General features: G+C 54.5%; 5 protein-coding genes across 5 annotated transcripts; all 5 read left to right on the top strand.

Annotated features, from left to right (window-relative positions):
• The first annotated feature begins 1,358 nt into the window (after window positions 1-1,358).
• On the top strand, window positions 1,359-1,753 carry GGTG_09549 (hypothetical protein). Its single transcript, XM_009227400.1, has one exon. It carries the CDS (start codon window positions 1,430-1,432, stop codon window positions 1,688-1,690), a length of 261 nt encoding a protein of 86 aa, XP_009225664.1. The 5' UTR covers window positions 1,359-1,429; the 3' UTR covers window positions 1,691-1,753.
• Window positions 1,754-2,360: 607 nt separating this feature from the next.
• Window positions 2,361-7,453, top strand: GGTG_09548 (STE/STE20/PAKA protein kinase). The gene is made up of 6 exons (XM_009227399.1): window positions 2,361-3,524; window positions 3,618-3,823; window positions 4,108-5,108; window positions 5,193-6,271; window positions 6,353-6,452; window positions 6,520-7,453. Exons 2-6 carry the CDS (start codon window positions 3,807-3,809, stop codon window positions 6,927-6,929), a joined length of 2,607 nt encoding a protein of 868 aa, XP_009225663.1. The 5' UTR covers window positions 2,361-3,524; window positions 3,618-3,806; the 3' UTR covers window positions 6,930-7,453.
• A 444-nt stretch (window positions 7,454-7,897) lies between these two features.
• On the top strand, window positions 7,898-8,396 carry GGTG_09547 (hypothetical protein; the record flags this gene model as incomplete). Its single annotated transcript, XM_009227398.1, has 2 exons — window positions 7,898-7,965; window positions 8,210-8,396. The coding sequence occupies 2 exons, from the start codon at window positions 7,898-7,900 to the stop codon at window positions 8,394-8,396; spliced, it is 255 nt and encodes an 84-aa protein (XP_009225662.1).
• Window positions 8,397-9,789: 1,393 nt separating this feature from the next.
• On the top strand, window positions 9,790-10,624 carry GGTG_09546 (hypothetical protein). Its single transcript, XM_009227397.1, has one exon. The coding sequence runs from the start codon at window positions 9,886-9,888 to the stop codon at window positions 10,249-10,251; it is 366 nt and encodes a 121-aa protein (XP_009225661.1). The 5' UTR covers window positions 9,790-9,885; the 3' UTR covers window positions 10,252-10,624.
• Window positions 10,625-10,974: 350 nt separating this feature from the next.
• Window positions 10,975-12,155, top strand: GGTG_09545 (hypothetical protein; the record flags this gene model as incomplete). The annotated part of the gene is made up of 6 exons (XM_009227396.1): window positions 10,975-11,049; window positions 11,179-11,236; window positions 11,453-11,498; window positions 11,574-11,580; window positions 11,630-11,751; window positions 12,095-12,155. 6 exons carry the CDS (start codon window positions 10,975-10,977, stop codon window positions 12,153-12,155), a joined length of 369 nt encoding a protein of 122 aa, XP_009225660.1.
• Between the last annotated feature and the right edge of the window lie 166 nt (window positions 12,156-12,321).

The following is a 12,321-nucleotide window of genomic DNA, read 5'->3' as shown; positions in this document are numbered from 1 at the left end:
TCCTGCATGCTCGAGTGAGCGGCATGTCGTATCGCGCGGTGAGAAAGCGAAAAAAAACGCTGCAAGGGCAACGGGGCACCTCCCAAGGAGGTTTCAAGCACATCGCCGGCTCGATGGCGATGCCAAGCAAGATCTCCCCGGCGGCCGCCCCTACTGGTCGATAGACTAAGCATTGAGCCCAAGGTCGCAGGTTTACAGCCGCCGAGACGGGGCCGGGAAAAGTCGTGGCCCGGACTGGACTTTGGCTTGCGACCTCGAATTGCTAGATTCTGGGCGGCAAGTTTTGCGATAGGATGAGAGCAAAAAGTGAGAAGGGAAGAGAGACGGACAAAGTTGCCTTCTGGAAGGAAGATGGGCGAGAAAAGCCGCGGCTTGCAGGGGTTAGGATGCGTTGAACCTGTGACGGATCCGCAATTTGGAAACAGAAAGCGCACAAGGTGGATATTTGGCGTCCAAATCCCGCCCAAGTCGTTTCGTGTCGATCACTCGGATGTTTTTTGGGGACAAGAGGATTCGGTGTCGGGCCCCGGGTAGATGCCACATCGACGTCGTAGGTGGCGGGCGGCCGGCCGGCCGGCCTGGGGGTTGGACGCGATGGAGGGGTAACACCGACGGTTGATGTCCGTCACCAGCTCTGCCTGCCGCTTCGTCCGACCGACAGCTACCCATCCCGCAGCCATTCGAGTGTCGCAAATCCAAGCCACCTGCGTCGACGAGGGACGCCCACCTACATGCACCGCATCTTGAGATTGGCACGGCGGCGAGCGAAGAGGTCGAGGGCCAGACATGGCCCCAGCCAATATAGTGTACGTGAAGCAACGGGTCGGGCTGTCGAGGCGCCTTCCAGCCCCTTAGCGCCTGCGCTCGGCTCTGAGAACCTTTTCGGCCGCCCCAAATCCTTGGAGAGCTCAAGGTGGTAGTGGATGGTAGCATTTCAATGGCCAAGACCCTGCGTCACGTTTCGTGGATCTGCAGCGCTGGATAATCGACATGCATCCAAGGCCAGCCGAACCGCAGAGACTTTTTGCCGGCAAAGCGCCGGCGGCACGCTACGAGCACGCGCGTTGGCTTGCTTTGACTCTGGTGGACGCTGCATGGCAGACACCGCACTGTGTATGCACTGCCGTCTTGGCGCCGGTCAAGGCGGCCAGGCTGGGGCACGCCAAAATGAACAAGGCTAGCAAGGCCAGAGCTGGAGACTGAGGAAAAATAACACCAGACGCGGAAGCCGAGAGGAGGGGCATGCGTCTGGGGTGAGCACTTAAAGTAACATCGGTCCACGTTAACTAATGCAGTGACAGTAGATCGATCTAAAGGATGCAGTAGAGGAGTCAGTAGGCAGCTAGGTGCACATGTATGTAGGTGATATGTATTAGTATGTGCACGCAGGCGACATGGACCCAGGTTAGAAGGCCCTCTATGGCAAGATATGTGTACCTCTGTAATACAGGCAAGGGAGTTGGGCTTCGATAGAATGGACCGGCTGATGGTAGATGCACCCATTCCCGCACCCGCACTCTCGGGAGCGTGGCGGCGACAGGGAAGCGCCGCCCACCAGCAGGCTAGAGAGGCGGCTCTGCAGAAGACTCGCAAGGCAACCTACGGCGAGCCCCACGGTCCTGACTCCTCGGCAACCGAGTGGAGGCGACAGGCAGGGTCGAATCCCGGGAAGGCAGAGAAACCGCCGTAGAAAACATGGAACGACCCCTGGCCCACAATGGTCGAAGATACCATCTGTAGGGGTAAAGAACGTTGACGTCGGCCACCGACCGGGGTCATTAGGGGGTGCAGTGCCCGCATAGTGTATTACAGTGCTTTCAACTTTTTTTTTTCTCACGCTTTTCCTTCATTTTCCCAATTCCTTTCCGTAAAATACCAGCGAAGCTGAACATGCCCAAAGCACGAACAAAAAAAAAAAAAAAAAAAAAGTAAAAAGAATTTAAGCTAATAGGATAAATTAACCGTTGTATTTGCTTTCCCAGCTGGCTAGCGCGTTTAATCCCAATACTTTTTATATCCTTTGCATTTTGGGTATTTTGCGGAAAGGAAAAAGGAAAAGGATGCTGAAGCGCAAGAAAAAAAAAAGTTGAAATCACTGTAGTACACTATGTGGGCACTGTACCCCGTAATAACCCCCAGTTGGTGGGCCGGCTTCAACGTTCTGTGCCCCTACAGATGGTACTTTGGCAGCAAGGAACCGTCAAAGCCGGGGTTGCTCGGGCGGAGAGGCGCCAAAGCCTGTGCTCCACCAGCCCAGCAGCAGCTCTCCTTTGCCGCCCCGCCGACCGTCGCACCCACTGTGCAATATCACCCCTCCCCTTGAATGAACCGCCGCAACCCGCACGGGCACTTCTTAGTCGGGCCTCACGCATCCGCACACAACACTTTAGAGCAACCACCCAACCTAGCATCACCCAAGAATCAGCCGCTCTCGCTCCATCACCGAGGCCGCAGCAAAGGCCCCCGAGTCCACTCGCTTCTTGGCCAATACTTGCGCGGCACCGTGCACAACAACGCATACGCAAGCCCACAGCCCACAGCCCACCTCCTACTTCGACCCAGGCCGTCCTCCCGACCGCCACACCCAAGAGCGGCCCTGGTCGTAGGTGGGGGCTCAATCCAACCACACTGAACCCGAGACCTCCGCTTGCCACAGGCATCTGGCTGGCACCAACACCCGCTTTCCGTGCCTGTCGGCCAAATCTAGCCTAACCACGTCTTTGTTGCCTCGGCCGTCTATTTTACAGTTTTTCGGGTTTGGCACACCAGCTGCCCGCTCTCCTGCCTGCTCCACAGTTAACAGCTACTTCCCACTCTCCCCCCTCCCCCGTCATCTCATGGGTGCTCGATCATCGCGCCGCCTCTTCCATCCTGCCTAACTTGCCCGCCGCCTGTCTCGCGGCCGTGCTGTTTGTGCCCCATTTCCGGCCTACGGCTGCTGCCATTCTCATCCCATCCCCCGCCTAGCGCGTGTTCTGTTTCAATCCACCTCGTCTCGCACGGGGTTTGGGCCGCAGGGGGGGTGGTTGAAATCCGAACCGATACCCTTCTTGCTGCTCCGTCCTGCCTAATCCCAACTAAAATACCCACCCACATCCTCTCTGGGCTCAAGGGCCGTGCCGCGAACTCAACTCTCTCCCAACTCACCGCCGCACCACTCCGTCGCTGCAAAGAGGGCCGCCGGCCTGTAAAAAAACAAATCAAAAATCAAAACAATAAACACAACATCACACGGCCCAAACCCACACCCAGACCCGGATTCCGGCGCGTCACCATTCTCGATGATTGCGACGACAATCGCCGCCCTCTTTTCTACCTGAGTCAAAGCGCGCGGCGTGCCCTTCCTCGATCTGGGCAATTGGCGCCACCCATTCTCCCTCCCTTGGCGCAGGTGATCCAAGTCACTGTGATTGGCCTCGGCCTCGAGACACGCCGATTTCTTTCCTCCTTCGCTCGAGAACGAACGCCTCGGATTCCTCAGCTATCTAGCCGCCAGCGCGCTTCTGCGCCCCCAGCCTTGACTGGTACGTTTCGGCACCCCGCGCTGGCGCTGATGAAAGCCTGAATTTCGCCCCTTCTGGCTCCCCCTCCTGACCGTGTGTTTGCCGGACGAAAAGAAAGAGCAAAAAAATAATAAAAAATCACCCCGGCCTCATCGTTTTCTGTGCCCCTCATCAAATCCCCTTGTTTGTTCTTTTGAGAGGTTTTTGTTTTCTTTTTCCCTCCTTTGCGCGACTGTGTCGACAAGGTCTTACCTAGTCGTCAAGTTCCCTCAAGGAAGGAAGGAGGAATAAAAACCGGACAACATGGCGTCGCAAAACAGGTGTGTACCACGGGGTGTTCTTTTTGAGGCTCACCGCCCCCTCGCGAATCGGAGAGAAGCAAGGTCGACCTCCGAAATCTCGCCAGCTTCCAAGGGTTGCCGGCGGCCAGTGGTCTCGACGATGCATTACCATCAAACCCCTTGGTCTCGCTCTCACTCGCGCCCAAACCCGAGCTCAGCCGCCGTTTTTGGATTCTCGATTGCCTGAACCGCGTGCCGCTTGTCGAGGGCTCTACGGCAACTTGTGATCTACCGAGCCTGAATCCACGCTGACCTGATGCCAGTATCTACACCTCGGGTCAGTTTATGAACCCTGGCCCAGCGCCACGACCCCCAACCGATCGCCCCCGCCTGGCCCTCACGCCCAATCCGAACCTGCCGGGCAACATGGCAGGCATGAGCTTGAACTCGCCCGTTGCGGCGAGGCAGCAATACGGCGGTTCGACCATATCCCTTCCCTTGGGCCGCCAAGTATCCAACACGGACGGTCTTGGCGGTGTCGCCGTCATCAAGGAGGGTTGGGCGCAGGTCAAAGAGAGCAAGAACTTCATTCAGCCATGGAAGCAGAAGTACCTTATTTTGCGCAAGGAGGCCCTCGACTTCCATAAACAAGAAGGCAGCAAGGTCTCGTATACGCTATACTTGAAAGATGTGATCAACGTCGGCCGAGTCGAAGCTGCCGGGACAATCTTCGAGGTCAAACGGCATTCCAACGGTTCCTCGACGAGCCCCGGCGATGACGATGGCACGATCCGAACCCTGCAGATCCGCGTCAAGAGCGACGACGATCTGTACGAGTGGATTGACTTTATCTACGCGCGCTGCCCCGGAATGGGTGGTGTTAGCAACCCGACCAACTTCTCCCATGCCGTCCACGTCGGTTTTGATCCACAGACGGGCGAGTTCGTCGGCCTCCCTCCAGAGTGGTCCAAGCTCCTGAACTCATCGGCCATCACCAAGGAGGACTACGAGAGGAACCCCCAGGCTGTTTTTGAAGTCCTGGACTTCTACTCCGATCTCACCAAGCGCGCCGAAAACCCTGCGCAGTATCCTAGCCTTACCCCGACCCCGCCTGCCGGGAACATGCAGAACAAGCAGCTCGGTTACAGCACGGGCGCATCGGTTGCCCCACCGCGGCAGATGCAGCCCATGCAGTCCATGCAGCAGCAGCAGCAAATACAGCAGCAACAACAGATGCAGATGCAGATGCAGCAGCAGCAGCAGCAGCAGCAACAGATGCAGCGCCAGCAAAACAACTACCCCAGCATGTCGCAACAAACATCCGGTATGCACCACCCCATGTCCGCTGAATCCAGACAGCACTGGCAGCATTTCCAGATTATTGCCGCTAACCACACGCCTTCTACAGATATGAACCGGGATGCGGAGCGCCAGAGGCAAGCCGAGGCAGCCCAACGCCAGCGCATGATGGAGATCGAAGAACAGAATCGTCGTGATCTCGAAGCGTACAACGCAGCTATTCCCAAGACGAAAACCCCGATGGCGCAACAGGAGCTCGGCGGTTATAGCGGCGGCGGCGGCTCGTCTGCAGACCGTTTCAACCCCAGCAGAGCACCGCCCCCGGCACCAAAATCGGCCGCCCAACAGGCCGCCAGCCTCCGCGCCCAACGTCCGGCACCCTCACCACCGACTGCAGGCTCCGGTGGCATGCAGCAGCGCCCCGGCATGTCGTCTCAGCAGAGCAGTTCGTCGTCGATGCGGGACCCCATGGCTCAGCAGCAACAGCAGCAGCAGCAGCAGCGCCTACCACCCCGAAACGACCAGCCCGCCCAGTCCTCCGCCCAGAGATACCCCAATGGCCCCTCCTCTCCTGCGCCCCAACAGAGGACCAACGGACAGCCGCAAGGCCAACCCCCGTCGCGGCTCCCTGCGCCGGTTAAGCCGCTTAATGTGCCAGCAAAGCCCTCGCCGCAGTCCGATGCCGTTAAGGCGGCTGAGGCGGCACTCACCGCGAAACCGCCAGCCCAGGAGAGATCGAAGGACGTCCGCATGTCCACCATGTCGGAAAGCGAGGTCATGCAGAGGCTCAAGGAGGCCGTTTCCAAGGACGACCCGAACCTGTCGTATGCGAAGCAGAAGAAGATCGGCCAGGGTGCATCTGGCTCTGTCTACGTCGCTAAGGTCAGGGAGACGGCTGTTTCCCCGATTGCGCGCAACATCCTCCGCGAACAGGGCGCCAAGGCGCAGGTTGCGATCAAGCAAATGGACCTGGCCCACCAGCCGCGCAAGGAGCTCATCGTCAACGAGATCATGGTCATGAAGGACAGCAAGCACAGGAACATTGTCAACTTCCTGGATGCCTTCCTGCGAAACAACTACTCGGAGCTCTGGCTCGTCATCGAGTACATGGAGGGTGGTGCTCTGACCGACGTTATCGACAACAACCCAGTCATCACAGAGGAGCAGATCTCCACCATTTGCCTGGAGGTGAGTCGCTGTGTGAAATGGCGTTGCGGTCTAACACTGGGAAGCAGGCCAACGAGCTCAAGCTAATTTCATACATCACAGACGTGCCGTGGCCTGCAACATCTGCACTCGCAGAGCATCATCCACCGTGATATCAAGAGTGACAACGTCCTTCTCGATGCTCGCGGTAACGTCAAGATCAGTAAGCTACCTATCTGAGGCCCCGCTTTGATGCTTCCAAGGCGGCGAAACTAACAGAACATCTCTAGCCGATTTTGGTTTCTGCGCCAAGCTCACCGAGTCCAAGTCCAAGCGCGCCACCATGGTCGGAACTCCCTACTGGATGGCACCTGAGGTCGTCAAGCAGAAGGAGTATGGGCCCAAGGTTGACATTTGGTCGCTGGGCATCATGGCGATCGAGATGATCGAGTCGGAGCCGCCCTACCTGAACGAGGAGCCTCTGAAGGCGCTGTATCTGATCGCTACTAACGGGACGCCCCGCCTGAAGAACCCGGCCAAGCTCAGCAAGGAACTGAAGGCCTTCCTTTCGGTGTGCCTGTGCGTTGACGTCAAGAGCCGAGCATCGGCCAGGGAGCTTCTCGAGCACGAATTCTTGAAGCATGGCTGCCCGACTGGCACCCTTGCCGAGCTCTTGGCTTTCAAGAAGCACGCCAAATAAGGAAACCGAGAGATGTCACCCCGCTAGACCCCACGAAACCCAAAGATCCAGCACATGTTATTGGGTACCAATCCTCAACGACGGTTTTTCCCCCCTCCGCTGCATCAGGGCGTTTCAACATCGAAGGCACGAGTTCAAAAGCTTTTCCGCACAAGCTTATGGCAGCTGAAGCCAACAGTTCCTGGACCTTATCTGGGGTACTCGGGCTCCGCGCGAGCACTAAATACCATTGGATTCTCCGAACACCCCTTCTCGCCCCTTCACGCCCTTCGCCCACGTTTTAACGGCTCCTTTTCTCTTCGCTCCCTGTTATAGCATGAAAATCTGTTTTCTTGTGGTGTCAAGTAATGCCGTCTTATATTTATTGTTTTTGAACCTTGCATAAGGGATGTCATTGTCTTTATGGGCCCCGGGCTCTGGGCGGTCTATTTTTTTTCTTGACGAATGTGTGGATGATGCTTGGGACCTACGGCGAGCTTCCAGTTAGGCAAATTAGAGGAGAAATGGTACAAAATAGGTACATGCAATGTATTCGCTCTTGACTTTGCTGATAGATGAAGCAATGTCCCAAGCCCCCTTGGCGCGGGTGGCTTTGCGACCTCGGTGCCGGAAACGGGTCATGCAGCAGTATCGAGATAGGCTTTCGGTACAGATCGGATGATTGCTGACCCTTGGGCCAAAGCTTGCCGCTGTACTCGGGTCTGAAAGGGGGACGAGGAGGCCATGGCGCGAGTGAGTTCTCCGGATCGTGCAAACCAAAAACGACGCCTCAATTGGACCACGCGCGAGCTGCATCGGGCGTCATGTGTGGCGTTGAAGAAGCACGACAGCAAGACACGGCCCCGAGCGCGACTACTCTAGAGGAAAGGAGGCTGGCCCGAACGTTCGAGTCGCTGGCGTGGTGATGCTATGGATGTGAGTTATATCAAAAATAGACGACCGGTTCATGCAGATGCAGTGCGACCTTGATGCTCCATCGGAGGGATGTATGCATGTGTGGATGGGATGTTATGATGGAAGGTTGGCGGGAGATGGTGTGCGTGCTTGTCGTTGTCTGTGCTGCTGCCGCTGGCTGCTGCGTCTGTCTGTGTGTAATGGTGTGCAGACGCAGTAAACTTCCAAGAGGCGGGGGCTTGGGTGGCACAAATCTCCGAGTGTGTGTGTGTGTGTCATGTGGTGACAATGGGATGAGGGCGGCGCATGGTGAGGCTGGGCTGGGTTGGGCAGTAGCCGCTGGGATAGGTATCTCTGACGCACAATTGCTGATATGGGGCTGAGAGGGGCTTTGTTCGTGCGCGCGCCGCCTGGCGATGGTGTTGGTGTTGGTGTTGGTGCTGGTGCTGTGGTGCTGGTGCTGGTGCTGGTGCTGGTGCTGGTGCTGGTGCTGCCTGCAGACGCGGGGTGATGGCGGCGGCGGCGGCGGTGCTTTGGACACGAGCCAAGCCTGGAGCTGAAATGAGAGCTTGACAGAGCCCGCCTCGGCTCGGTGAGCACGCCACTATCAATAGCTTGCCTCGTATGAGCAAAACAGAACCGGACTAGATCGCCGTGGCGGGACACGACGGCGGCATACTTTTTTTTTCCCTTCGTTGTCCCTCCCCCGTCAACTATCCGCGGGAGGAGCTCCGAGCCGGAACCCAATCAAGAAGACGAGCTAAGCGGGGAGCAGCCGTCACCTGCCACGCCTAGGTGCGGTCAGGAGCGCTAGCAACCAACCAGGCCGACTATGCTGTGATCACCACATAGGCTTTTAGGGGGGGGCTAGGTGACAGTGTTTCAGGACTGCGCAGTGCCACTGCAAACGCGGCTCCCTTTGCCGCGTTTGTCGTTCGATCTTCCCCTGAGAAGTGCATATTTAGCACCCTGGATTAAAGGGCTTTGCTTGATCATTGATTGTGACTTGGTGGGGAGAGCTGGAGCTGTGCCCCTCCCCCACATTACTGTGTAGATAACAGAACGGCATACTAGCAGCACAGGCAATGCAGTCATGATGCATTCTTGTTTGGACGGCGATGCGCGTTTTGTAAATAGAAACATTGCCCTGTCGCGCGGGGCTATTTGCGCCGCTTTTTTTTTTTCTTTCTCCGGGGGTCCTTTTTGGCCCTTTGATCGGATCCTTCTCCTTTTTCCTTTCTGGTCTGGCCCATCAAAACCCATCCCCCAAGGATCGTGGCTTGGCAAATCAAGCCATCTCACTCGCTCGGGTGGCAGGCAGCTCGGCGAACTGGCAGCTCGTGCTTGGATCCAGGGCGGGCTTTTGATGCGGTGGCCAAAAAGGAAACCAACTGTGCCCCCAAGTGGCGACAGACAGAAAACGCAGGTACAGGTCCCAGGGATCACAAACCCTAGTGCGGTGAATGCAAGATACATTTTCTTCCTCAGAAAACCAAGTCAAACTGATGTACCACCAGGATCCACCGTACTAAGGTTTATGATCCCTGGGACCTGTACCCAGCGGACCTAACGCAGTAAGCGCATCATGGCAGCAGGAAGGAGGAGGCTAGGGTATTTACTGCGCAATGCACAGCGGTTACGAAGGGGGCCACGCCAGGTTTCGGCTAGATTGCCCTCGGCTCTCTCTCCCCCCAAGGCCAAGGAGGGGGACGCTGTGTGCAACCATCATGGGACGACAGCCGCGCACGGCGTGGTTCCTACTCTCCTGCTCGCCCGCCCAAACCCTCTCGAACCGAGATATCAATGTGATGTTTGCGTGGCAGGTTGGCCAAGGTTGCCAGATTTGTCGCCTGTGCACGTCTCAAAACCACGTCGTTTCTCGACGACCTTCCCAGGATGGCAGCAAAACTGCCGGGTGGCCCGGACCTGGGGATGAAAAAAAGGGGGGACCACCACCACCACCACCACCACCCCTGTGCGCGGTCGTCAACGTGCTTGCTCGCTGGCGGTGGTGACAACAGCGAAGCTCGAGCTGACTGGAGCCCACTGCAACGCAGACCAAATGAGCAACCTCGAGCTGCCTCGTAAGCCCCGTAAACAGTTACAAGTCCAAGTTCCCCACACCTGCAGGTCCCGGCTCCGTTCGGGATATCACTCTGTCAGGGCGGGCGCCGGCACGGAGGGGGGGACAATGGGGCAGTTCGCTGCTGCTGGCCGCCTTCTGCCGGGACACAGGCAGAAACCTGAGGGAGGCGGCCCGACACGGCCGGGGACATCCCAGATGGCGGACGGGGTCGCCCTACGAAGGAGGCAGCAGGCCGCCGTTGCCGCCTTATTTCTTTCTTTATTGCAAGCCCCAATCAACCTGAACATCATCATCCGAGTCCCGGGCGGGCTGAGCTGGTCCATCGAGGAGGCTGCCGCCTAAGGTTAGCCAAGTCGAAAGAAACCCCAGCCCACCCCCATCCATCCATCCATCCATCCATCCATCACAAACACAGACACACAATCAATCACACCCCCTGGGAACCACGCCGCCGGGGAGGCGGGCTGGCACTGTCGGTCGCCGTGTGGGATTCGCGCGCTGCCAATCTCACGCTTGGCGCGGGCCTGGACTCTGCCCGTGAGGCAAGGATGCGTCTACACGGAGCCTGTGTCGCGTCGGATGCCTCTCCCTGCCCCCAATGACAAATCTGTTCGCCAGCAGCAGCCGAGGAGCACACATGCCATACCTACAACACATGTACCTCAAGCTATTTATGTGCAATGGAATCAAGACTCGTTCGGAGCGACGAGCCCCCGTGATCAGTGATCAGCCTTCCACCCCCGGCGTCGGCGTGTGTTGGGGTCCCAACGTGCGAGTGTGCGTTCGCCCACTCGCCCACACTACTCGTGCGGGCTAAAAGCGCCTGCAATTTAACGGTCCTCCGGAGTAAAGTGCGGCGGGGCAATTCAACGTTTTCGGGGCAATTCAACGTTTTTTTATAACATTTTTCCCCAGCCAAATTAACTGGAAACCAATGTATCGCCGAAAAAGGTAATAATTAGCCGAATTCTTATAAGCACAATGCATAACCAAAAAACCATTATAATTTTAACCCCGCCAATTTAAGCTTTGCGCTTTTAAATTTTTTAGCTAAATTTTACCGAAATGCTTAGGATTCGGTACGAAAAAAAGCGCGAAAAGGCCCGGGCTAATAAAGCCCGGGTTTTAATAACTTTGGAAGTTTTTAATTAAGGCGGTTTTAAAACCTTTGCCGTTTGCGCGCGGCAGTACGGGATAAACCCTTGCTTATTGCAAAAGCGCCGGCAAAAAAGCGCCGGCAAAATAAAAAACGGCGAACATAATAAAAAGCTAACAAAGACCGAAAATTTTGCATTGCTTGCGTGGGCTAATTGGAAGCAATTAATTGGTAAGTTAATTTAAACGGTTTTAAATGCGGTTTATTAGCAAATAAATTAACCTTTTTTAAAAAATGCCGTTACCGCAATTACCGTTGCCCAAACCGTTAATTCGATTTTCCGCCGCTAATTAACCCTTTTTTTAACGAACGCTAAAAAAAAATGGGTTTAAATTTAACTTTTGGTTTATAAAAAATTATTAAAATGGGTAAAAAAAAAGCCGCAAGCTATTAAAAAGCGCGCGGTACAAAATAAATTAATATTAAAAAAATGGTTCGATTTTTACGCGCAATGCGTAAAAAAATATTAAATTAAACCGGAAAATAAATAAAATTTTAACAAAATAAGCTTTTGGGTAAGTATATTCCAAAAAAGCTTTATTTGGTGCTATACGGATATTAAAGCTTGGTTTTAAAGCAATCCGAATTATTAAAATATCGTTACAATTGTTAAAACTTGCTTGGCCGCCGGCGCAACAATCTTTCCGTTTATTATTATGGCCGGAATTTATATTAACGAAAAACACGTGCGCAATTTTTTAAATTTAAAAATAACTTTTACTATAAACGAAAACGGTTAAACCAACGATTTAATTGTGCTTAATTGGTTTAATTATTTCGTTAAACAAGCAATGCTTTCGTTGCTTAACAAGTATTGCTTATTATTAATTAATAATTACGGATCTTATTTAACGTTGCCGTTTTAAAAAAAGTGCGAAAAAAAAGATTGTAATTTTCCTTTTTTTTCCGCATACAATTTACAAATTGTAGCCTTTTAACGTCGGTATTTTTTTAACTTTTAAAACCGCGCATTAACGGGATCTTGCACGGCAAATTAAACAAAGCGCGGTTAATTACAACCGCGCAAAGTTTTTTAACGGGCTTTACAATATGCGCCGGCGTGCTTTTAAAATTAGCATTATTAAATTAATTTAACTTAAATGCGGGCTTTAACCTTTCGATCCGGAAATTGTATTTAATAATTTGGAAAATCCGTTTATTTCGGCCACGTTAAAAGCCGTAATTACTAAAAAAATTGGTTATATTTTTAACGCAACCAAATAATTCCGCCGGATAAAGCAATAAAGCCGGTTTTT

Source organism: Gaeumannomyces tritici (genome assembly GCF_000145635.1).
Source record: "Gaeumannomyces tritici R3-111a-1 unplaced genomic scaffold supercont2.5, whole genome shotgun sequence".
NCBI lineage: Eukaryota > Fungi > Ascomycota > Sordariomycetes > Magnaporthales > Magnaporthaceae > Gaeumannomyces > Gaeumannomyces tritici.
Note: the sequence above shows the minus strand (reverse complement) of the source record. Positions and strands in the feature narration are given on the sequence as shown.

Excerpts from the sequence above, each read along its gene's own strand:
- GGTG_09549 (XM_009227400.1), top strand. The coding sequence starts at position 1,430 with ATGTGTACCTCTGTAATACAGGCAAGGGAGTTGGGCTTCGATAGAATG.
- GGTG_09548 (XM_009227399.1), top strand. Across the intron at positions 6,272-6,352 it reads TCTCCACCATTTGCCTGGAG|ACGTGCCGTGGCCTGCAACA; the intron begins GTGAGTCGCTGT and ends CATACATCACAG. Across the intron at positions 6,453-6,519 it reads TCGCGGTAACGTCAAGATCA|CCGATTTTGGTTTCTGCGCC; the intron begins GTAAGCTACCTA and ends GAACATCTCTAG.
- GGTG_09546 (XM_009227397.1), top strand. The coding sequence starts at position 9,886 with ATGAGCAACCTCGAGCTGCCTCGTAAGCCCCGTAAACAGTTACAAGTC.